This window comes from Leucoraja erinacea, chromosome 7 (genome assembly GCF_028641065.1).
Source record: "Leucoraja erinacea ecotype New England chromosome 7, Leri_hhj_1, whole genome shotgun sequence".
NCBI classification, from domain to species: Eukaryota; Metazoa; Chordata; class Chondrichthyes; order Rajiformes; family Rajidae; genus Leucoraja; species Leucoraja erinaceus.
In genome coordinates, this window is record NC_073383.1 from 14,438,031 (window position 1) to 14,463,430 (window position 25,400).

At 43.8% G+C, this 25,400-nt stretch overlaps 1 protein-coding gene across 3 annotated transcripts in view; it reads right to left on the reverse strand.

Moving 5' to 3' along the window:
- The window catches only part of sf3b1 (splicing factor 3b, subunit 1), a 65,654-nt gene that overhangs the window by 23,949 nt on the left and 16,305 nt on the right, over positions 1-25,400 (reverse strand). Inside the window, exons 2-7 of one of the 3 annotated variants that reach the window (XM_055637808.1) lie at positions 15,295-15,478; positions 12,661-12,836; positions 11,602-11,703; positions 11,029-11,143; positions 7,357-7,436; positions 6,483-6,647 (exon numbers count right to left, since the gene is read on the reverse strand). In XM_055637808.1, the coding sequence (XP_055493783.1) occupies positions 6,483-6,647; positions 7,357-7,436; positions 11,029-11,143; positions 11,602-11,703; positions 12,661-12,836; positions 15,295-15,409 (753 nt within the window). In that variant the 5' untranslated portion in view covers positions 15,410-15,478. Of the gene's footprint in view, positions 1-6,482; positions 6,648-7,356; positions 7,437-7,799; positions 7,856-11,028; positions 11,144-11,601; positions 11,704-12,660; positions 12,837-15,294; positions 15,479-25,400 lie in introns of those variants that run through there. The other 2 variants (XM_055637810.1, XM_055637809.1) reach the window with 2 other exon arrangements.

Here is a 25,400-nt window from a genome sequence, read left to right on the forward strand (position 1 = left end):
TAGCAGTTGTATCATCAATGAAGATAAGTGAGCCAGTACCTTAAACAGCCATACATGCCCAGGCCATAACACCCCCACCACCGTGTTTCACAGATGAGGAGGTATGCTTTGGATCTTGGGCAGTTCCTTCTCTCCTCCATACTTTGCTCTTGCCATCACTCTGATACAAGTTAATCCTCGTCTCATCTGTCCACAAGGCCATTTTTTCCAGAACTGTGGTTGCTCTTTTAAGTACTTCTTGGCAAACTATAACCAGGCCATCTTATTTTTGCAGCTAAACAGTGGTTTGCATCTTGCAGTGTAGCCTCTGTATTTCTGTTCATTAAGTCTTCTGCAGACTATGGTCATTGACAAATCCACACCTGACTCCTGAAGAGTGTTTCTGATGTCAGACAGGTGTTTGGTTTGTTTTCTTTATTATAGAGAGAATTCTTCTGTCATCAGCTGTGGAGGTCTTCCTTGGCCTGCCAGTCCCTTTGCGATGAGTAAGCTCACCAGTGCTCTTTATTCTTAATGATGTTCCAAACAGTTGATTTTGGTAAGCCTAGGGTTTGGCCGATGTCTCTAAGAGTTTTATTTTTGGTCCTCATAATAGCCTATTTGACTTTCATTGGCACAACTTTGGTCCTCATGTTGATAAATACCAATAAAAGTATCCAAAGTTGATGGAAAGACTGGAGGAAAGACTAAGTGCTGAGAACTCTCTTATATCTGCATTGAGGCATTTAAACACACATGAGCATGTATCCCAAACATTATGGTGCCCTGAAATGGGGGGACTATGTATAAACACAGCTGTAATTTCTACATGGTGAAACCAAAATGTATAAAAATGGCCTTTATTAAAATCTGACAATGTACACTTTAACCACATGTGGTTTTTTTCCCATTACAAATCTCAAATTGTGGACCAGAGGCAAATAAATAAATGATGGGTTTTTGTCCCAAACATTACAGAGGGCACTGTATTACTCTCATGATTTTGTATACCTCTATAAGATCTCCCCTCATCCTCCTGCGCTCCATGGAATAGAGACCCAGCCTAACTCAACTTCTCCCTATAGCTCACACCCTCTAGTCCTGGTAACATCCTTGTAAATATTTTCTGAACCCTTTCAAGCTTGACAATATCTTTCCTATAACATGGTGCCCAGAACTGAACACAATATTCTAAATGCGATCTCACCAAAACGTCTTATACAACTGCACCATGACCTCCCAACTTCTATACTAAATATTCTAACTGATGAAGGCCAAAGTGCCAAAAGATTTTTTGACCACTTTGTCTACTTGCAACTCGATCTTCATTGAACCATGCACCTGTACTCCTAGATCCCTGCGCTCCTAATCACTACCCAGAGGCCAACCATTTACTGTGTAGTTCCTGCCCTTGTTCGACATCCCAAAATGCAACACATCACACTTCTCTGCATTAAATTCTATCCACCATTCCTAATCAAACTGTGGTCACTGGTCCCAAAAGGCTCCTCCACACACACTTCCCAATTTCCCAACACTAGATCTAGCGTTGCCCTCTCACGTGTGGGGTCCTCCACATACTGCTTAAGAAAATTGGCCTGAACACTTTTGAGGAATTACACCCCATCTAAACCCTTCACGCTATGATTTTTCCAGTCTATATTGGGATGGTTAAAATCCCCGACTACAACCACCTTATTTGACCTGCAGCTGTCTACAATCTCCCGGCACATTTGTTCTTCTAATTCCCGTTGACTATTCGGGGGTCTGTGGTACACCCCCAACAAGGTGACCACCCCTTAATTGTTGGAGAAACATTAGCGGATGAGGCAGCATCGATGGAAAGAAGGAATAGGCAACGTTTCGGGTCGAGACCCTTCTCCAGACTGATGTAGGGGGGCGGGAAAAATAAAGGAAGAGGCGGAGACAGTAGGCTTGTGGGAGAGCTGGGAAGGAGGAGGAGAAGGAGGGAGAAAGCAAGGACTATCTGAAATTGGAGGTCAATGTTCATACCGCTGGGGTGTAAACTACCCAAGCGAAATATGAGGTGCTGTTCCTCCAATTTGTGCTGGGCCTCACTCTGGCAATGGAGGAGGCCCAGGACAGAAAGGTCGGATTCGGAATGGGAGAGGGAGTTGAAGCGCTGAGCCACCGGGAGATCAGATTGGTTATTGCGAAATGAGCGGAGGTGTTGGGTGAAGCCATCGCCAAGCCTGCGCTTGGTCTCACCGATGTAGAGAAGTTGACAACTGGAACAGCAGATGCAGTAGATGAGGTAGAAGGCACAGGTGAACCTCTGGCTCACCTGGAAAGACTGCTGGGGTCCTCGGATGGAGTCGGGGGGGGAGGTAAAGCGACAAGCGTAGCATTTCCTGCAGTTGCAAGGAAAGTACCCGGGAGGGGGTGGTTTGGGTGGGAAGGGACAAATTAACCAAGAAGTTACGGAGGGGACGGTCTCTGCAGAAAGCAGAAAGGGGCGATGGCAAGATGTGGCCAGTGGTGGGATCCCGAAAATGTCGGAGGATTATATGTTGTATGCGACCGCCGATAGGGTGGAAGGTGAGGACTATGGGGACTCTGTCCTTGTTACGAGTAGGAGGATATGGAGTGAGAACGGTGCTGCGGGATATAGAGGAGACCCTGGTGAGAGCCTCATCTATGATAGGAGTGGGGAACCCTCGTTCCCTAAAGAATGAGGACATCGCCGATGCCCTGGTCCGGAACACCACATCCTGGGTGCAGATGCGGCGTAGAAGGAGGAATTGGGAGTAGGGGGTGGAGTCCTTACAGGAAGCAGGATGGGAAGAAGTGTAGTCCAGATAGCCATGGGAGTCAGTGGGTTTGTAGTAGATGTCATTCAATAGTCTACATCAGCGAGACCATGCGCAGGCTTGGCAATTGCTTCGCCCAACACCTCCGCTCAGTTCACATTAACCAACTTGATCTCCCGGTGGTTCAACACTTCAACTCCCCCTCCCATTCCGAATCAGACCTTTCTGTCCTGGGCCTCCTCCATTGCCAGTGAAGCCCAGCGCAAATTGGAGAACAGCACCTCATATTTCGCTTGAGTAGTTTTACACCCCAGCAATATGAACATTGACCTCCAATTTCCGATAGTCCATGCTTTCTCCCTCCTTCCCTTCCCCTGCTCTCCCACAAGCCTACTGTCTCCGCCTCTTCTTTTCTTTTTCCAGCCCCCCCCCCCGCCAGTCTGAAGGGTCCCGACCCGAAACGTCATCTATTCCTTCTCTCCATAGATACTGCCTCACCCGCTGAGTTTCTACAGCATTTTTGTCTACCTTCAAATTTTCCAGCATCTGCAGTTTATTCTTAAACATCCCATTCTTGTTCCTCAGCTCCACCCATATAGCCTCACTAGACAAACCGTCGTAATGTCACCTCTGAAAATAGCCGACATCCTCCTTAACCAACAATACAACCCCCCCCCCCCCTCCTGTACCCCAGAACATTGAGCTGCCCGTCCTGTCCATCCCTTTACCAGGTTACAATCATAGCTACAACGTCCCAGTCGCTCGTTCCTATCCATGCCCTAAGCTCATCTGCCTTACCTGTCAGGCCCCTATACATGCCTTTCACCTTCCTATTCTGTCGACTAACCTTTCCCACACCATCCTCCATAACAACTTCTAGCCTCTCACGTGCCTGTCCTGCACGAGATCCAACCCCCTGCCAATCTAGTTTAAACCCTCCCGTGTAACATTAGCAAACGTTCCCACTAAGATGTCGGTCCCCCTCCAGTTTAGGTGCAACCCGTCTCTTTTATACAGTTCACCCCTGCCCCGGAAGAGATCCCAGTGATCCAGAATTCGAAATCCCTGCCCCAACTCCTCAGCCACAGGTTCATTTCCCCCTATCTTCCTTATGAATTGTTGTGCGGTGGTGCTCCAGGACATGGAAACTCAGAAGAAGCCACCTGTACTGACATATTCTAGGTACAGGTGCACAACCTTTTATCCGAAAGCCTTGGGACCAGACACTTTTCGTAATTCGGAATTTTTCGGCTTTCGGATTGGAAGATTTTTAGCGTAGATTTTAACGGCTGGCTCAGTGGTAGAGTGCTCGGCTCATATCCGCAAGGTCGCGAATTTGCGCCTCGATCCCGGCAGTTACTCGATCGCGAGTTTGAGTCTTCAATGTAGTTTTTTCTTGCAGAATAGGAGAGAATAGGGCGGGTTAGGCTGGGATCATTCTCTGCGAGATAATCTTAGTGCGGGAGACAAGTATAGGAGAGGTGTACTGACTGTGTGGGCAGAACTTTGGAAGTGATTGCCCACCATTCTCAAAAGCCGCTGTGTCTCCCTGTCCCTCCAACTCCAGAGGAATCCGCTCCCCAATGGGCCGCTACGGCGACAAGTGGCAGTTCGCCCACAGCCCGAGCTGCGCCACCCCAACAACAAGACGTACTTTGCACACCATCAGCTTCTGCCCCTACGGGGAACGTGTTCCTCTGGAGTTGGAGTGGGGCTGGGCTGGAGTTGCTGATCTGGGATCTCCGTGCTTGCAGTGGGCCTGGGGGTCGGTGTCCCGATGAGGGGGCGCAGTTCGGGCTGTGGGCGAACTGCCACTTGTCGCCGTAGCGGCCCATCGGGGAGCGGCTTCTGGTGGTCCTGATGTCTTCAGCCACCCCCCTGTACAGGAGCTGAGACTGGGAACTGTACCGCCCTTGCAGGTGAGCAGGAGAGTGGGGTTGTTTGCAGTTGCAGAGGGAGGGGGCAAGGGCGGTACAGTTCCCAGTCTCAGCTCCTGTCCAGGGGGGTGGCCGGAGACGTCAGGACCAACAGGAATCCACTGCCCAATGGGCCGCTACAGCGACAAGCGGCAGTTCGCCCACAGCCCGAGCTGCGCCACCCCAACAACAAGACGTACTTTGCACACCATCAGCTTCTGCCCCTACGGGGAACGTGTTCCTCTGGAGTTGGAGTGGGGCTGGGCTGGAGTTGCTGATCTGGGATCTCCGTGCTTGCAGTGGGCCTGGGGGTCGGTGTCCCGATGAGGGGGCGCAGTTCGGGCTGTGGGCGAACTGCCACTTGTCGCCGTAGCGGCCCATCGGGGAGCGGCTTCTGGTGGTCCTGACGTCTTCAGCCACCCCCCTGTACAGGAGCTGAGACTGGGAACTGTACCGCCCTTGCAGATGAGCAGGAGAGTGGGGTTGTTTGCAGTTGCAGAGGGAGGGGGCAAGGGCGGTACAGTTCCCAGTCTCAGCTCCTGTCCAGGGGGGTGGCCGGAGACGTCAGGACTTACAGGAACCCACTGCCCGATGGGCCGCTACAGCGACAAGTGGCAGTTTGCCCACAGCCCGAGCTGCGCCCCCTCATCCGCAACCCGGGTTCCTCTGGAGTTGGAACGGGGCTGGGCTAGAGTTGCTGCTGGCTGTGAGTCTCCGGGATCTCCGTGCTTGCAGTCGGTGTCCCGTTGGTCCTGACGTCTCCGGCCACCCCCCTGGACAGGAGCTGAGACTGTGAACTGTACCGCCCTTGCCCCCTCCCTCTGCAACTGCAAACAACCCCATTCTCCTGCTCACCTGCAAGGGCGGTACAGTTCCCAGTCTCAGCTCCTGTACAGGGGGGTGGCCGGAGACGTCACAGCCCGAGCTGCGCCCCCTCATCTGCAACCCCAAGAACAAGACGTACCTTGCACACCATCAGCTTCTGTCCCTACGGGAAGCGTGTTCCTCTGGAGTTGGAACGGGGCTGGGCTGCTGCTGGCTGTGGGTCTCTGGGATCTCCGTGCTTGCAGTGGGCCTGGGGGTCGGTGTCCCGTTGGTCCTGACGTCTCTGGTGACTGGCACTGACCTGCTGGCTGGCATCGCCGACGTGAAGACAGTGCAAAGCCCCCGCGCCGGTGCAATGGGCAGGGAACTGGAGAGGGGAGGGAAGGGGTCACACACATGGCCGGGAAGCAGAGGGGTGTAGGTGGGGTGAAACTGAAGGGAGCGACAATCTGCTGCTGCCTGCCCGTTAAAACGTTACCACGCAAGACTCACAATACACTGTGTATCGTGAGTCTACCGTGGGAACTTTTTAACTCAGCGGGCAGGCAGCAGCAGATTGTCAATTATTAACCCTCCCGCGCAATATACCCTCACCTCTTTTATGAATGGGGATTTAGTTCCCCTTTCTTCGAGGACCAACCGGAGGTTCCGCTGTCACCTCTGCGGGCTGCCCTCAGTGAATGTCTTCAAGGACCTTTCTTCAAGGACTGAAAAATGTCCGCTATTCGGAGCTTTTCGTTATTTGGATCTTCGGATAAAAGGTTGTGCACCTGTAGTATATGACTGAACCTAGAAAAAAGCTAGTAGGAATTCCTGGTTGAATTATTTAAAAAAAAAAATAATAATAATTCTTCAGATTTCTCTTAACATTCAAATATCATTCCATAGTTCACTGATGAAAACACTCTAAGATAGAGGAACTACCATTTTGGTGTAATCATTCGGTCAAGAAAAGGCAGTATGGCAGGTAAAAAGGAGTCTTCTCTCTTACCTCTGCTTGATCCCAGCTGGATACTTTCTTGGGTGTAGTGGTTGGAGTTTGATCTGCTGTTTGATCCCAACGACGCTTGCGCTTGGCAGGTTGTTGGGCTGATCCATTGACTGCCTTGAGTTCACCAGCTTTAGCTTTCTCAGCTAGCTGCTGTCTTATTTCCCTCTGGCGAACAAAAAATGTTCCAATTAAACAAATTTCTACATTACGATCATGCTGCTACCATTTCACACAAACATTCTTGGTGGGTGTGGGTGGTGTCAGTATCAAATAAAAACTCAGCCATGTAAATAAAGTGACTGCAAGAGCATATTAAAGGCCGTGTATCCATGCAGACGGACTTGCCTCCTCACAAGCTTAAACCTTTCGACCCCAAGCTTTGTAAGGGGGAAAGAAGAAGGATTAGTCACCATTTGCCCGAGTGAATGCAACTCAAACATTCCAGCTTGACAGTATCCAAGATGAAGTGCCTTGCTTGAATGGCATCCTATTCACCCATCTTAAGTATTTATTTCCTCCATTAACAGAGTACCACAACTACAAAATGTGCTACAGTTTTACATGTCTAGATCACCCCGACAGCAATTCCCAAACCTGCAACTTCTAATAAGCATAAAGACCATCATAAAGTACATGGGAATAACTCCAAATTCAGATTTTCCTCCAAGTAACAAACCAACTTAAAACAAATCCATGCTTGTTCACTGTCATTAGGCTGAAATCCTAGAACTTATCCAATAAGCTTCGTCCAGAAGGCCTGCAACAATTCAAGCTGGCTCAGTACAGCCAATATCTGGAGAGCAATTAGGAATGGGCAACAAAAGGCCATCACCAAAAAATAGAAACATTAAAATGCTTAAGGACCTGCCATTACCTCTTCCTTTGTTAAATGCTGTTCTCGCATAACATCCATGTAAGTTCTGACATGCAATTTAGGGTCTGGTGTCTTTCCACCTGAGGGACAAAAATAGTGAGAATAGACAAAAAAAACGATTAGTGCAGATATAAAAGAAAGTTCAATTTATTTTAGCTATCTATGATATTTTTGCATTAATAGTTTTAACTATTTTGGTTCTGCTTTTTTTCTTTAAATTTAAAATTGTTCACTATCAATTTTCATATTCATTTAAATCACAGCAACTTACAGAGAAGCAACCTGGTGGTCAATTTAACCTGCTTGAATACAAACAGCAATAATTACAACATTCTAAAAATAATGCCTAACTGCAGTAATAAGCAAATCATACGCAAGACATCAAAACACATCAAGTGTCCATTATTGTTGGTTTTCCCTTGTTGACGTTCCGGAATACGTACACTGGCGGGCCCGTGTGTCCATCAGCAGTTCTGACTTCAAGCAGCAGAACAGAAGCCTAGAAAATTATCTCTTTACCATTAGTAACACTTTGGAAAGGGTTTTAAAATTCAAAACATCACACCTTGTGTTAGTTTTTAAAATCTCACTCAATATGTGTTCTAGCAAACTTTTTAGGAGAAAACAAGTTTTACCTGCTTAATATTAACTATTAAAAAAAATAAAGGTAAATGCAACTATTTAAGCATAAAAAGTTACTTCAACAGGATACTTTTATTTGGGATTATGCTGTTTGGGTTTGTCTAAAAACATGCTACACTGGCAGTGTCACACTGCCACTCTCATTGGACTTCCTTTTGGTTTAGTTTTTCAGCATAACCTACACACGATCTGTTGCACTGCACCCTTAAGAATGCAGACAGGACTGTCATAGCAGTACTGCTGTAGGAAAGAAATTAAGGACAGTTAGTATGGGCCCGTAGAATTCCGGCAAACATATTTAGAGCAATTACAGTTACAAAAATGTCAGATTCTATCCCTGATAATAATATACATTCTCAAGGTCCAATACCTCTCAATTAAAGCTGAATCACTAACTAAACTGAAATTACAGTAAATATACTAAAACTTCCTATCTTCCTCACTCGCCTGAAAAAGAAGTTGGCCCTCTATGCCTCCCAGTATCAACTTTCTCACTAATATCCAACCTGCTATCCTCAAAATTATTTCTAAAAGGCCATTCCAAATTAATTCAGAGGATAAGCCAATTTACAGATTTGTAATAAAAACAATGAACACAGAGGAATACATTTTCATTAGAGCTGGAAGGACCAGAATATTTCTCCAACTTGCCATCTTTTTTCCTAACCTCTAATTGAAACGCAGATTTTTGCAGAAGAATTGTTCTTCAGGCACAAACAGTTTCTTCTCATTCTGGTGGGAATTTGTTAATGTGGTTTAAATAGTGGAAATGAAGATGCAACTGTTCTTGACATATGAAGTTGAAGAATACATCAGCTTAATCTGATGTAATATAATGATTGGTGAGTTTTCAGTGGAACAAATAACAGGTCATGTTATCATTTTTTTGTTCCTGAGGGATCGTCCTGTATGGTATGGCTGCCCAGCCTGCAGCTGTCCGTTTTTCACTCTTTTTTTTATTTTTAGTGAGAGTTAGTGTTTTGTTTTTGGATTTTTTTATGTGGGGGGCAAGGGGTAAACTACTTTTCAGGGTCCCTACCTGGTCGGAGAGGCAGCTTTTCTCCGGGCTGCACTTTCGACCCGTCCTCGCGACCTACCAGCATGCCTGAGCGGCATTTCCTGAGGGGGCCGCCCAGAACCTCAGCTTCAGCAGTGGCGCAGCGCTGGAGCGCTATCACGGAGCGGGCGATGCCTTGCCCGGGTCGCCATGCTGGAACTCAAGCGTGAGCTGAAGACCGTCGATAAAAACATCGCGGAGCTGCGGGTATGTGGAGCGGCCATCTGCGGCGCTGAACTTTAACATTGGGACCCTGAGATCTCTCGCCGAGATCGCCAGTGGTGGAGCTCCATCCAGCGCAGCCTGTTGGCTTCGGAAGCCGCGGTCTCCAGTAAGGAAGCGGCCGTTCCAGGTTTTCCATGCCGCTGAGAGGGTTCTCCCGACGCCGGAGCATTATCACCCGGCGAGAACGGCCTTGAACATCGGGCCCCATAGCGGCGGCTGCGGAGGCCATAATGGGCCAGACTATGGGTGGACATGGGATGGGGACTGGAAATTGTGCCTTCCACTCATAATGGGAACCATTGTGGGGGGGGGGGGGGGGGGGATGTTTTTTGTGTTTAAATCTCTTCATTATTGTTATGTCTCTATTCTTTTTTTATGTGCTGCACTGGCAACAAGCATTTCACTACACCAATTGGTGTATGTGACCAATAAATAACCTTTGAAATAAAAATGACAGTCCAAATTATGACCCTTGCTAATTGTGAAGATTTGGAAATCCACTTAGCAAAGGTTCCAGAACAGTGGGGTGAAACATATGCTGTTATTTTCATTAAGATATCACAAGGAAGCAATAAGTTTATATATTTCAATCTGGCAACCTCAGACATTTTGCTAGAAACTAGTATTATTTAAAATAAATGGAAGCACAGTGTTTGATAACTGAAGTGGTTCTGAAGGGGTGTTAATATTGTTTATAGTTTGTTTATTTTAATTTGTTCTATTGAACACTCAACACGCTTTTGTAATTAGTAAATGTGCAAACCAATTCACGAATGGCTAATTTATACAATGTTGTATTAAATTGAAAACGTCGGAAAAATACAACATTTAATGCTTTTCTTATATTAATTAGTTTCTAGACATGCTGACTTTGTTCTAAATGCTTGGACTACTTAGAAATTCACTGCATGGGACTGTGTGCTGGAATTGCACATTTAATCAAATTGGATTAATAATTTAATCTCAAATTTAATATACCATCAAAAAGATTGCTGGATTTGTAGTAACTGTTCAGAATGAATTGCTGCATTATACTTTGCAAGTAAATTGAAATTTGAAAATTGTTTAGAAATTGTTAACGTTCATACCTACATTGCATACACAAACATATTAAAAGTCAACTCCTCAGCACGGGTTGGACACATGAAGGGGGGGTGAGATATAATGACTATAATATTTAATAGTTTGACTCAAGATGATGTGTGGGAGATGGCATTATTTGTTGGGCCATCAGCAAACCTCTGAATATATTTGGAAGGCCAGTAATTTAATCTTTCAGCTCATATTTATACGTGTACTAAATTCTTACACACAAGACCTGTGCTGAAAGTATTGTTCCTTTATGAGATTCATATTACAAATATTACATCTTTCCTTGAAGAAACTAACCAATAATCCCCATGAGATCTATAATTTCATTGAAGAACATAAATTCAGCCAACAGGTCTTGCTTGAAACAAAAAAAAACCTCGCTAATTTAACACACAAGGTAATAGACATACATTCCCTGAGCATATTTAAAAAATTAACACTCAAGTTGTACTGTTTCAACAGCATGTCACAACAGGAGAAAATAAATCTTCATATATTGCATATCAACGTGTACTTGTACACGCTGGTAAGCAAGATTTGAAGCAACCTGCTATTTTTTATTAAAGCAAGCTGTGAAATGGGCATCACAAATAAAGTTCAGGGGCACAACTATTATACAACCTCACGAAGAGAGCAGCACAATTTGAAAAAATTACCATCTGCAAATGGATCATGCCGTTCAGGGGAAATAATCATCTGTCTCCTACGGGTTTTGTACTCATCCTCTCGTTCCGCAATTCGCTGCGGCCTGTGTTCAGCAAATGGATCATACTACAAATAAAATAAACAAAAGGAACAAAAACTGTGAATTGAAAAAAGTTTCAACTTGCTCTGTATAATTTTAAACATTAAGTAAATATTACCAATTTGATTATGACCTATAATACATTACAAATTGTTAATAGAGATCCCAATGCAGGGATTAAGATCAATACAAATCCACCCAGTTCTCCAATATTTCTAAGGAACTCTGAGCAATCCTGCCTGAATTAAAGTTATCACATCAGCATTGGAGAGTTATCTACCAAAAGACAAGACTGCTTTTTTGCTTATTCTTCAGACCAGGGTATTGCAGCAAGATCAGTATTTATTGCCTATCCCGTAAGAATGATTATGAAGAATAGGGTTACACATAAAATTGCAGAAAAATTTAAAAACGAGTAAACCTCCCACTCAAGACACCAAGAGTTCAACAAACACATCAAAAATTGAAAGGAAAGCAATGGTACCTGCTCATTTGACTGCGGTATATCATTCAGGAGTGCCACCGGTGCATGATATCCCGGCTTTTTCTGGCCAAGTAAACTTGGAGACGAATAGTCATCATCATCCTAGCAAAATAAATACACAATATTTTCATTTAAATGAAAGTTTCTTCATTTATTTCATCAAATGTTGAAATCTTCTCCAAATTTGAAATAGTCTATGTTCAAATCTGCCTAATTGCACCCAAGAGATAATTTGATCAAAGATTCTGCCAAAAGACAGATACCAACCAAAATCGAACGACATTAATACCTGAAATGTAGTGAAAACTGAACATTGGAAAGAGAACGTGTAGGAACTGCAGATGTTTGTTGATTTCTCAAACTTCAAGGACCCTTGCACTACCTCTCTCTCCATCCCTACCCCATCCAAGTCACACCAGCTTCTCGTTCTCACCTAGCAAACAGCTACCAATGGCCCGTTTCCTTTAGCATAGTTACTTTTTTGCATATCTTTCATTCATTTGTTCTATATCTCTCTTCATCACCATCTATTTCTCTAATTTCCCTTTCCTCTGACTCTAGTCGGAAGGGTGTCGACCCAAAACATTACCCAGTCCTTCTCTCCAAAGATGCTGAGTTACGCCAGCATTTTGTCTATCATTGGAAAGGAAATACTCTATGTTTGTTTGATCTTACAAAAATTCACATAAACTTTACAATTAACTATGTTATTTATAATTCAGCCAAGGGTGATAGCTTACTATTTTGTACTTCTCGATTGAAATAATTACTTAAATGACAGATAGTTCACAGCATTTAGATCCAACAGTGCAAGTGGCTTAATCCCAGGTTCTAGCAAATATTATTCCATGCAGTGTTTCCGAATAGACTTGAAAGAAGACCCAAAGAGAAAAAAAAGTATAATATCGTTCCACGGTAACACAGTAGTGCTATCAGCTATTCCATCTTTACAGTATTTGGAGTAATGCAAGCTGAAATATAGCTTAGGAACAAAGTGCAATTGAACAATAATCATACAATAAGATACAACATGTAAACAATTCATGGCCAAGTTATTACTTCTTCTTGTTCATTTGCAGGAATTGATGTCATGTATCCTTCAAATCTGCTGTCACTTCCTCCATAGATCTCCTGATCATAGTATCCCGTGGAATCAAGACCGACTCCATCAGCATCACCTTCGACGGCAAGAGCTGCCTTCTTGCTCTGAATTTCTCGGATCTGTGCCTCAATATCTTTGGAAATAAGAAAAATATTTTCAAAAGTAGTTAAAACAAAAAGTCATTTTTCTTTGAGATGCAATGAAGCATTTGAATTTATCCATGGAAACACATTATGTCCACATACCATGCAAGAATTTAAAACTACATGTCAATGTAAAAGTACAGTGGTCAATGCTTGCTTAGTAAAACTTTATATGTCATGACAATTAAACTTATTGTACACAGATAACCAAGGAATAAGAATATTTGGCCAATTGCAATCCTGATTTAATTGGAATAAGATGATGTGGAATTTTCCCTAAGTGTTTTCTCCAGGAAACATTAAGCATGTTCACGTAGGCTTAATGCTTAAGTGCTGATTTTATGGCACCTGTCAAGAGATCTCGGTTATAAATGCAGAGCTCATTGCAAGTGGAAAAATAGTTAGAGAAAATAGTTAAACAGCATACAGGATCCTGAGCTTTATAAGTAGAGGCACGGAGTATCAGTGTGAGGGAACCATGACCAACATTTATAAAACATCAGCTTGGCCACAAGATGGGAGTAGCATGTCCAATTCTTGGTGCCTCACTGTAAGAAAGATGTGAAGGCTTTATAGAGTATGCAGAGAGATGTACCAGAATTCTTCCAAGGAATGAAGGACTTTTGTTTTGTGGAGAGATTGAAGAAACTATAATGCCTTTCCCGGGAACAGAGAAGGTCAGATCAGAGGTATTTAAAAATCATTTTTTTAATATTGTTTTGAGACTCAGATCTGGGGAAAAATTGATCCATAGAACTGGAGTCAACTAAGTGCATAAAATTGATAAATGAGCAAAGTGCTACACCAATGCAGTAAAACTCATGAGAAAAGATGAAGCCTTCTCAAGTAATACAATATCTTACCACAAATCAGATGCATTATTTAAAATGATCAGTGAAAACATTGTTTCGCAAATTCAATTTGTCAGCTAAAGATACTATGATAAAATGAAGAAGAGGATAAAGTATGATGGTAGGAAAACTACACATTAGGACCGTTCATTATACTTGATTTCCTCATTTGTTTATAAAAGGCCAAATTTACTGAAGCTTGGTTGTTGTAGGGAATTAGCTCTTGCTGCTCATAATGGCTCTTTTTTGTTCTGAAAATGTCTCAAAAGAACTGCACAAACATTTATTTTGCACGGAACGGTTTTGTGCGCACACAGCAATTTGAAAGACTTGACTCGAATGTGCACAGTGTTCAACAAAAAATGCAACTAATTTAAATACTAAAGTAAAAAACCTCAAAAAAGAAGTATTTACATTGTTAAAGCAAGACATGAATTATATATTATTAAACTAGGTAACTTAATTATGCTAATCAAAAAACAAAAATTTATTATTGTAACATTGCGTGCAAGTCAAAATAGTAAACAACAAATTCTATAATTATCAACCTAGAAAAACTGATTTGCAATCTCCCATCACCAATTCAAGGTTAGAGTGTGGGAATGTAACAGCATATTTTTGGTAAACTTAAAATATTCTTATAAATAATACATAAAATATACTTCAAACAATTATGATTCTCCTGACATCATTTTCAAAGTATCCATGAAACTTCACCAAAAAAAATCAAATCTATTATTAATTTAGGTCAAAAAACGGATAAAATTGTTGATACATTTTATTCCAACTCAAACAACCACCCATTTGCAAAATAGTTGATATGTGATTAGTTTCCTCTTTGCACCAGGAATTAACAGGGCACGGCATCCATTCGTGGCATAATATAAATACAGATCATGTAAACTGTTAAAAATAGAGGGGGGGGGGGGGGGAGGTTTGCGGCTTTAGTAGGTTGATAATCTCTGCATAAACAAAAATAAGTCAATTTTCAGAAATGTGAGTAAGACCAGCAGTTGGACTTTGAATATAAAGATTTACGATATCTCAACAAAATTGGCACCGATTAAAAACTGCCAGGTATCAATTTTTAAAAAGCGGATGGCTCGGCGTTGAAATCTCACCACCTTGGCAGCATCAAACCTGCAACTCTGCAGAGAGAGAGGCTGTGATGGCGAAGGTGTCTAAGATGGGTTTGTTGTTGACAAGGCCACAAACCGCACCTGATCGAAAATACTTGGCACCCAACCACTCGCAATGCACAATGTTGCCTGGGTGTTTTGGGAGTGGGAATCTGTTTTGTTTTTTTCTCGCTAATATGAGATTCTCGACGTTAATACATCGCTAGCTGTGTGTGTGTGTGTGTGTGTGTGTGTGTGTGTGTGTGTGGCAGCGGTCAAGGGCCTCTCCTCCTCTGCAGCCGGACGCCATTTGCCGACTGCTTTCAGCCACACGCACAAGCGGCGGCCTCGCCTTCCCCTTGGCGCAGAGAGCCGACATTAAAACCCCGATAGAGAGAATCCTTGCAAACCCGGCGAGCCCCTCACACGGGTGTGAGCCACGCCACTCTCGCCAGCGCTGAGGAATCGCCGCCATTTACCTTCGTGTGTTTTCGCGATCTTCGCCATTTTGTCCAAAGATCGAGGGAGCGAGCGAGTGGATGATGACGTCGTCCCGGCAGGGGGCGGGGCCAGGGCTGATGGACAGGAGCTCATGTGCTGGCCAATTTCCTCTTTTGTCTGTCTCTGGGCTCCACCTTCAATTGATGAAATCTCTCAACGTTTCTGTTTAGCAAAACAAATAGTCAGAAAATATTATGCAAATTCATTTCTTCCTTTAAGTGGGTGCTTCATCACTCTAAAGAAGATACAAAGTGTTGTAGTAGCTCAGCAGGTCAGGCAGTATCTCTGGCATACATGCAAAGGTGATGTGTGCACCGAAGACAGACACAAAATGCTGGAGTAACTCAGCGGGACAAGCAGAATCTTTGCATAGAAGGAATGCGTGATGTTTCGGATCGAGGCCCTTCTTCTTCAGTCTGAAGAATGGCCTCGACCCGAAACGTCGTCTGTCCATGTTCTAGCATTCATAGCAAAAGGATTTGAGTATAGGAGCAGGGAGGTAGTACCTTCAATTTTCCAGCATCTGCAGTTCCTTCTTAAACACCTGAGGTTCTACTACAGTTGTACAGGGTCTTGGTGAGACCACACCTGGAACATTGTGTACAGTTTTAGTCTCCTAATCTGAGGAAGGACATTCTTGCCATAGAGGGAGTACAGAGAAGGTTCACCAGACTGATTCCTGGGATGTCAGGACTCTCATATGAAGAAAGACTGGATAGACTCGGCTTGTACTCGCTAAAATTTAGAAGATTGAGGGGGGTCTTATAGAAATTACAAAATTCTTAAGGGGTTCGACAGGCTAGATGCAGGAAGATTGGTCCCGATGTTGGGGAAGTCCAAAACAAGGGGTCACAGTTTAAGGATAAGGGGGAAATCATTTAGGACTGAGATGAGAAAAACATTTTTTACACAGAGAGTGGTGAATCTCTGGAATTCTCTGCCACAGAAGGTAGTTGAGGCCAGTTAATTGGCTATATTTAAGAGGGAGTTAGATGTGGCCCTTGTGGCTAAAGGGATCAAGGGGTATGGAGAGAAAGCAGGTACAGGATACTGAGTTGGATGTTACCTCTTGACAATCTTCCGACACCATTGTCTCTTCAGAATACAAGCTGTCAGTGACAGATGTTCACCTACTAGAGTTACTTTGAAAACTGACATGCCCTAGTTTCTATTGATACCAATGCAACCATATACCGCCACAAATATGTCAAGCCCATCAAAACCATCCCTTGTGTGTGGGTCATCTTGATTCCGTACCATTATAACGATGCAGGGGAAGACAATAAGTAACTATCCAAAAAAAACACAAAGTGCAGGAGTAACTCGAGAGAGAGAGAGAGAGAGAGAGAGAGAGAGAGAGAGAGAGGAGAGAGAGAGAGAGAGAGAGAGAGAGAGAGAGAGAGAGAGAGAGAGAGAGAGAGAGAGAGGAGAGAGAGAGAGAGAGAGAGAGAGAGAGAGAGAGAGAGAGAGAGAGAGAGAGAGAGAGAGAGAGAGAGAGAGAGAGAGAGAGAGAGAGAGAGAGAGAGAGAGAGAGAGAGAAAAAAAAAAAGAGGTAGGACAAAGCATAGCAGATAATAGATTGATACAGCTGGGGAGGAGCGAGTGATACTACTAGATGAGGTTAGAAACGGTGGTCATGAACCACTGTCTCACCTGGAAAAGTTGCTGGAGTCTTTGGATGGATATGAGGGAAGAGGTACGGAGACAGGTGTTGCATCTCCTGTGATTGCAGAGGAAAGAACCTGGGGTGGGGGTTGGTTTGGGTGGAAAGGGACGAGTGAACCAAGAAGTTGCGGAGGGAGAGATCTCTGCAGAAGGCACAAAGTAGTGAGGATGGGAGGATGTGTCTGGTGGTGGGATCACGTTGAAGATGGTGGAGATGTTACAGAATGACGTGCTGGATGCGGAGGTAGATTTGGGTGAAAGGTAAGCATCAGGAGACCTCTATCCTTGTTCATTCTGGGGGGAGGGGGGCCAGTGTAGGCAGGCATAGCTGGGGCCCATGGCTACAGCTTTAAGATGAAGACTGTGAGAGGAGTTAAAAGAGAAGGTGTTGAGGGTGAGGACGAGGATACCATTTCTCTTTTCATTTATGGCCATCCGGCCCTCAAAACCCCCCCTCAACTGTATCCACCTAAAACTTTCTGCGCTTTATCCTGCCCCACCTCCTTATGATAACCATTGTTATGGTATCAAGTGATTTTGTGACTTTAGGGCAAAATCAAAACATGGCCATCTGTAAAACACAACCATTTAGTAAACCGGTTCATGAATGGTACATGAAAAGTAGAATGAATATAAATCTTGCTATAAATTGTATTCATAGATATGAGCCATCAGAGCAGACATCTGAAGTCACCAGAGACATACCAATGAGGGCTGCACAATGGGGGCTCCTCTCAACATCACCAGCATGCAGGCCCCAATTACATTCACCTGGCCCCCATAGGCAGATGACATTCATATGTCTGACACTTCTGCAACAAACACATCATTTTTTTGCTACATTTGCAGTGTGACTGCTATATTCGCAATGCTTCCCTCATCTTCTGCCAACAAACATCCCCTTTTTACTGGACCCATCTTTCATTTCTTTACTTATCACTTTATCTGTGACTTGCACCATCACCATTACGTGATCCTTCCTTCCACCCTTACCCAGAACTTCCCTTTTACATGTCCTATCCTCTTGAAAAATTTCTTCCCCAGCTCAAATACTTTTCAGCAAAGAATTTTGAGCCCCAATTAAATTTCATCCAGCATCAATACTTCATTCTTCTGTACCAATGCATATATTGCTGAACATTTTCCCTTATTGTTCTTCTATTTCAAAATTATGGTATTGCGATAGTGTGTTACAGTTCAGAACAAATTACAACAAAATCCCTGTCTAACCACAACTTCTGAAAATGATTAAAGTTGACAGTCTTCCAATCAAAATGTATCTTTTGCGTATATTATTCAATTCTGTTCACTAAATCACAAACACGTGAGCCCTTGTAGAAATGAATCTCTCATGTTGAGGGTTAGAAAGAGGCTTGAAAGACAGGAGGATAAATGGATATGTCAACAGCGCGACAACAAGAAATTAAATACAAATGAAAAGTTCAAGTTCACGTGGGTTTATTGTCATGTGTCCCTGATAGGACAATAAAATTCTTGCTTTGCTTCAGCACACAGAACATAGTAGGCATTTACAACAAAACAGATCAATGTGTCCATATACCATAATATAAATATACACACACACATGAATAAATAAAATGATAAAGTGCAAATTACAGATAATTGGTTATTAATAATCAAAGTTTTGTCCGAGCCAGGTTTAATAGCCTGATGGCTGTGGGGAAGTAGCTATTCCTGAATCTGGTTGTTGCAGTCTTCAGGCTCCTATACCTTCTACCTGAAGGTAGCAGGGAGATGAGTGTGTGGCCAGGATGGTGTGGGTCTTTGATGATACTGCCAGCCTTTTTGAGGCAGCAACTGCCATAAATCCCCTCGATGGAAAGAAGGTCAGAGCCGATGACGATATGGCGATATTATTGAAAACAGCTTCGAGCAGTATATATGGAAGGGAAATAGTATTGAAGTTTCAATTTGATGAGCTTTCATTGAAACATGGAATTAGGGCCAGAGTTTGTAAGAGGGGAAAAAATGAAAGCTGGATAGTTGAGCAAAGCAGCTTACTTCCAAACAAGATTATTCATGGGAAATATGATACTTACAAAGGTATATAATGTAACATTGAATGGTTAAATCAGAAATACCATTTCAATTCAAGTCAGAAAAGACAGACATTAGTGAAATCTGGTAAGACAACATTACGAGTTACAAAAAGCTTTTATACAATAATCAACATTTGAAATGTGGGCTAGATCACCTCATGGAATGATGGATCACTTGCGAAGAAGCCGCAAAAAATCCAGGATAACGGCACAGCATTGCAGGATTAAAATAATTATTAAATATTAGAAAGGAGCAAGGGAGAGTTTCTGCTTTAACAGATAGGAGCTTTGCAGGAAGAGACTTCTGTGTCCAGGGTTCAAGATTTCTTCCTGGAGTGATGTCAGAAAGGAATAGCATATTGGAAACCAGAATAAAAATAGTGCTTTAAGCCAAAACTGAATGGAGCAATGTATGTTTTGAGTGGATCAAATAATATTGGTTGGACAGTCTTTTTCATCCATAAAAAAGGGCCAGGAGAAGGCCTGTTATCCCCTCCAGCCATTCATTAAGATCATGGCTGACTCAATCGTGACCTCAGTATCATTTTCACCACTCTTCCTGTATCTTTTGATTCCCTTGCAATTTAAAGGTGTGTCAAACTTCACCTTGCAAATGTGTAAGAAGGAACTGCATTTGCTGGTTTACACCAAAGATAGACACAAAATACTGGAGTAACTCAGGGGGTCAGGCAGCATCTCGGGAGAGAAGGAATGGGTAACGTAAGGGTCTTGACCCAAATGAAGGGTCTTGAACTGAAACATCACCCATTCCTTCTCTCCAGAGATGCCTCCTGTCCTGCTGAGTTACTCCATCATTCTGCGTCCATCCATCTTCAATGGCCACATCCACAACTAGCTGGGATGAAGAATTCCAATGATTCAATACCTATAATAGGGAGAAGAAATTCCCCTAATTTTGGTCTGTAGTGGATAACTCTCTGATTCTGAAACTTTATTTCCTAAGTCTAAATTCCCATGTGAGCATCTATGCAGCATCCACCAACCTGCTCAAAATTTCCACGAGTCATCTCCTTCATCTCGGCAATCAGCCTAATGAATGAATGAATACGTTTATTGGGCAAGTATGTACACATACAAGAAATTTGCATTGGTGCTCCGCTCGCAAGTAACAGCACGACATACAGTAACAATTAAGAATGACACATAAAACATTAAACATTAAGAATAAAACATTACAGTTTAAACATGTGAATGAAATAAAATACCAGAGCAAAATGAGGCTACAGACTTTTGGTTATTGAGTAGAGCTACTACTTGTGGAAAAAAGCTGTTTTTTATGTCTGGCTGTGGTGGCTTTGACAGTCCGGAGTCGCATTCCAGAGAAAAGTGCTTCAAAGAGTTTGTGGCCAGGGTGAGAAGGGTCAGAGCTGATCTTTAAGAAGGAACTGCAGATGCTGGAAAATCAAAGGTAGACAAAAATGCTGGAGAAACTCAGCGCGTGATCTATGGAGCGAAGGAAATGGGCAACGTTTCGGGTCGAAACCCTTCCTCAGACTGAAGATGAGTCCCGATCTGAGAAGTCACCCATCCATTTTCTTCAAAGATGCTCTCTGTCCCGCTGAGTTACTCCAGCACATTGTGTCTATCTTCACCACAATACACTTGGTTCCTTCACTGAAATTAGAGTAATTGAATCTGGAAATAGTGCTTTGGGTAGGAAAGAACTGCAGATGCTGGTTTAAATCAAAGATAGGCACAAAATGCTGGAGTATGAGAGAAGGAAAACATAGGGCTTTGGGTCTACACAGATCATTATCAATATAGATCATAAATAAACTTAATGTGAGCATTTATTTCAAGAGGGCTTGTATACAAAAAACGGGATGTAATGCTGAGGCTCCATAAGGTGCAGGTAGGCCCGCATTTGGAATATTGTGAGCAATTTTGAGCACCATATTTGAGGAAGGATCTGCTGGTTCTGGAGAGAGCCCAGAGGAGGTTTACAAGAATGATCCCAGGAATGAGTAGGTTAACCTATGATCAGCGTTTGTCGGCACTGGGCCTGTACTCGCTGGAGTTGAGAAGAATGAGGGGGGAGCTCATTGAAACGTACAGAATAGTGAAAGGCTTGGATAGGGTGAATATGGAGAGGATATTTCCACTAGTGGGAGAGTCCAGGACTAGAGGTCATAGCCTTAGAATTAAAGGACGTTCTTATAGGAAGGAGATGAGGAGAGATTTCTTTAGTCATCTGTGGAATTCTTTGACACAGAAGGCTGTAGATGCCAAGTCAGTGGATATTTTTAAGGAAGAGGTAGACAGATTTTTGATTAGTACAGGTGTCAGAGGTTGTGGGGAGAAGGCAGGAGAATGGGGTTAGGAGGGAGAGATAGATCAGCCACGATTAAATGCCGTAGTAGACTTGATGGGCCGAATGGCCTAATTCTACTCCTATCACTTATGACCTTATGACCACTTAAATCTGGTCATAGCTATGGGACACCACTAATTCCTCATTGCATATCCAAAAATCCCTATATCACAGCCCTGTCAGCTACTCCCCTTTCCTTGTCCCCAACCCAAAGTGCTCTTACCTTTACAGTAACCCACTACATGGCACCTTATCAAATGCCTACTCGAAATATCAAAATATTAAAAAAAAAGAGGGAGAGAGAAAGTAGCGATTGCTGCACCAAAGAGAGAGAGAGGGACTAGCAGTAGCAAATGGAGGTTTGGAACCCCCGTTAAGGATCAAGGTCCTGCCAGAGCCGTGACAGTCAGAGGTTCAAGTCCTTGACTGGGCATCTGTAGGTTTGGGTCCCACTGGCAGATTTGGGAAGTGCTGCCGCAGTCGGAGTTTCAAGTCCCTGACGAGGTAGCTGTGGGCCGGGTCAATAGACAATAGGTGCAGGAGTAGGCCATTCGGCCCTTCGAGCCAGTACCGCCATTCAATGTGATCATGACTGATTATCCCCAATCAGCACCTGCCTTCTCCCCATATCTCCTGACTCCGCTATCTGTAAGAGCCCTATCTAGCTCTCTCTTGAAAGTATCCAGAGAACCGGCCTCCACCGCCCTCTGAGGTAGAGAATTCCACACACTTACAACTTTCTGTGTGGAAAAGTATGTGCTCATATCTGTTCTAAATGGCTTACCCCTTATTCTTAAACTGTGCCCCCTGGTTCTGGACTCCCCCAACATCAGGAACATGATTCCAGCCTAGCGTGTGCAAACCTTTAATAATCTTATATGTTTCAATAGGATACCCTCTCATCCTTCTAAACTCCAGAGTGTACAAGCCCAGCCGGTCCATTCTCTCAGCACGACCAGCATAGGAAGGAGGACTGATGTGGGTGAGAGTGGAAATGTTATGTGTGAGTGCGAGTGAATGCGAGTGAAACTAAAATGTCCCAGACCCCCCGCCAAGAGGATGCTAACAGCGTTAAACAGAAACTGTGGAATTTAGAATCTCGAGACAAATTGTAGTATTGATTAGTGATGATTAATTGGTGGTGTTTAAAACTTTTTATTCAGTCACAGTGGTTGTGCGGTATCGGAGCGGAGCATTGAAGGATCTGCAGACCTCACCTAAAAACTGAACATATCATAACTAAGAAAAACAAACTATGGAACACACTGCTGAAAAACAGGCTTCCTTATCAGTGTGGGATGATTAAGATGTATCAACTAGCTTCATACCATGAAGGGATTGTTGTTCACAGTTCCGTCTGGGATCTTGTGAGTTCTGTCATGGCCTTGAGTTTGCAGGCTGTTCTTTGTCGCTGTGTTCAACGGAGTTGTTTTCAGGAAGTTACTTTTTTTTTGAGTAAACTAACCCCATCAATTCTTTGCAACCCCAGACAATTTGTAATTTACAGATCAAATTTAACAACCCAGCTGAACAAGACGCACAAACACCACTTCAACAGAGTGCACATCAGTCCACAGACACACTGTCATACAATCAGTTTTTATAATCCAAGTCCTATAATTGATCAGTTTGGAATGTAAGGTTTGGAAATGGTTGGAGTTTTGGATAATGTTGTTTCACTTTAAACATGATCAATAACTTCGAGCATTTCTTTGCTTCAAAGCATTAAAGCCATAAAAGCATCAGTTATAGGAACATAATTAGGCCCTTCGGCCCATTAAGTCTACATCGCCATGCATTCATGGCTGATATATCTTTCCCTCTCAATGTCATTCTCCTGCCTTCATAATCCCTGACACCCTTACTAATCATCATTCTGTCAATCTGTGCCTTAAAATGTCTTGGCCTCCACAGCTGTCTGTGGCAATGAATTCCACAGATTCACCACCCTCTGATGAAAGAAATTCCTCCTCATCTCCTTTCTTAATTGACGTCCTTTTATTCAGAGACTTTGGCCTCTGGTCCTTGACTCTCCCACAAGTGGAAACAACCTCTCCACATCCAGGCCCTTCGTTATTCAGTAAGTTGCAATGAGGTACCCCCTCATCCTTCTAATCTCCTGCCAGTACAGGCCCGGTGCTGACAAACGCTCGTCCAATGTTAACTCAATCATTCCTTGGATTATTCTCATAAACCTCCTCTGGACCCTCTCCAGCGGCTGCACATCCTTCCTCCGATATGGGGCCCAAAACAGCTCACAGTACTCCAAATGCAGTCTGACCAGTGCCTTATAGAGCCTCAGCATTACATCCCTGTTTTTATATTTTAATCCTCTCGAAATAAATGCTAGCATTGCATTTGCCTTCCTTACTACTGACTCAACTTGCAAATTAACTTTTTGTGAATCCTATACCAGCACTCCCAAGTCCCTTTGGACCTCTAATTTCTGAATTATTTCCCCATTTAGAAAATGGTCTACCCTTATATTCATACTACCAAAATGCTTGACTCCACACTTTGCTAGGCTGTATTCCATCTGCCTAGATAACACAAACACTGCAAGATGCAAACCACTGGTTAGCTGCAAAAACAGGTTGGCCGGGTTACAGTTTGACAAGAAGCACTTAAAAGAGCAACCACAGTTCTGGAAAAAGGTCTTATGGACAGATGAGACGAAGATGAACTTACATCAGAGTGATGGCAAGAGCAAAGTATGAAAGAGAGAAGGAACTGCCCAAGATCCAAAGCATACCACCTCATTTGCAGGGCCAGCCTTACGAGGTGCGGGGCCCAATTGGGAAAAATTTTCGAAGAAATATATATAAATAATTATAAATGTGTCACGTGTCGTGAGTAATATGACAATTCGGGGAAGAGTTCCTTTCACAGCGTGTGGGGAGTCTAGCCAGGGGTAAGGTTGTAAGGAGGGAAGGAGCGATGAGAAGGAGGGGTTCGGGTTCATGCCATTAACATTCACTCACCGCTGCCACGGCACTCCGGGCGCCACCGCATTGTGGCCGGGGAGGGAAGCAGCTCACGTGGCTATGAGTGGCCTTCATCACCGGACAGCGGAACCGACTGCCATCTCAGCGCCTTCTGCCGGCCCGCTCACCTCTGGCAGTGCTCTCCGTCTGAACAGTGAGGGGACCAGCTCAAGAGCAAAGATCATAGAGCGGAGTGGGTCAGCGGGCGATGGATAACATCACAGCGGGCGATGGAATAAGCTCCACCACCCACTTGCCTGTTATCCATCGCCTGCTGCCCTCCCCGTAACTTTACCCCTGGACAGACTACCCACACGCCGTGAAAGGACCCCCCCCCCCCCAAGCAGTGCAGTCCTTTTTCAGCCGCTTTCCCACTTAACAGCCGCTTCCCATCAGCTGTTAGCAATGAGGGATAGACTTGGCTATATCTCAGTACGGCAACATCGTTCTTGATGTTGCTGTACTGAGGGATAACGAAGTCTATCCTTCTTGGCTAACAACCTAACCTTTGGTCTCCTAGTTACAGGCACATTTGCTAGCAATGTTACAAAATTTTGAGATTTAAAAAAATCAAGTCTGCAATTTTATCTAACTCTGAAATTGAAGATAGACAAAAGCTGGAGTAGCTCAGCAGGACAGGCAGCGCATCGACTCTGGAGAGAAGACCCTTCTTCAGACTGAACTGAACTCTCGTCGGTGAGAGTACTTGTGATTGTTTGAAGAAGGGTCTCGACCAGAACCGCAACCCTCTCCCCAGAGCCCCTGCCCATCCCGCTGAGCCACCACAGACAGGGAGTTGAAGGTAGATACAGGGGGGTCCACCATCAACTTCAGAGGCAAACAAAAAACACAAGAGTGCTGGAGGAACTCAGCGGGCAAGGCAGCACCCGCGGAGAGAACATATCACTTATCAGGAGCCGCCACGGGCCAGGACTCTCCTCCCTCCCCCCCCCAACAGAAAGGAACCGCAACTGCAGCCATCACCGCAAAACGTCTAAGAAGGAACTGTAGATGCTGGAAAATCGAAGGTAGATAAAAATGCT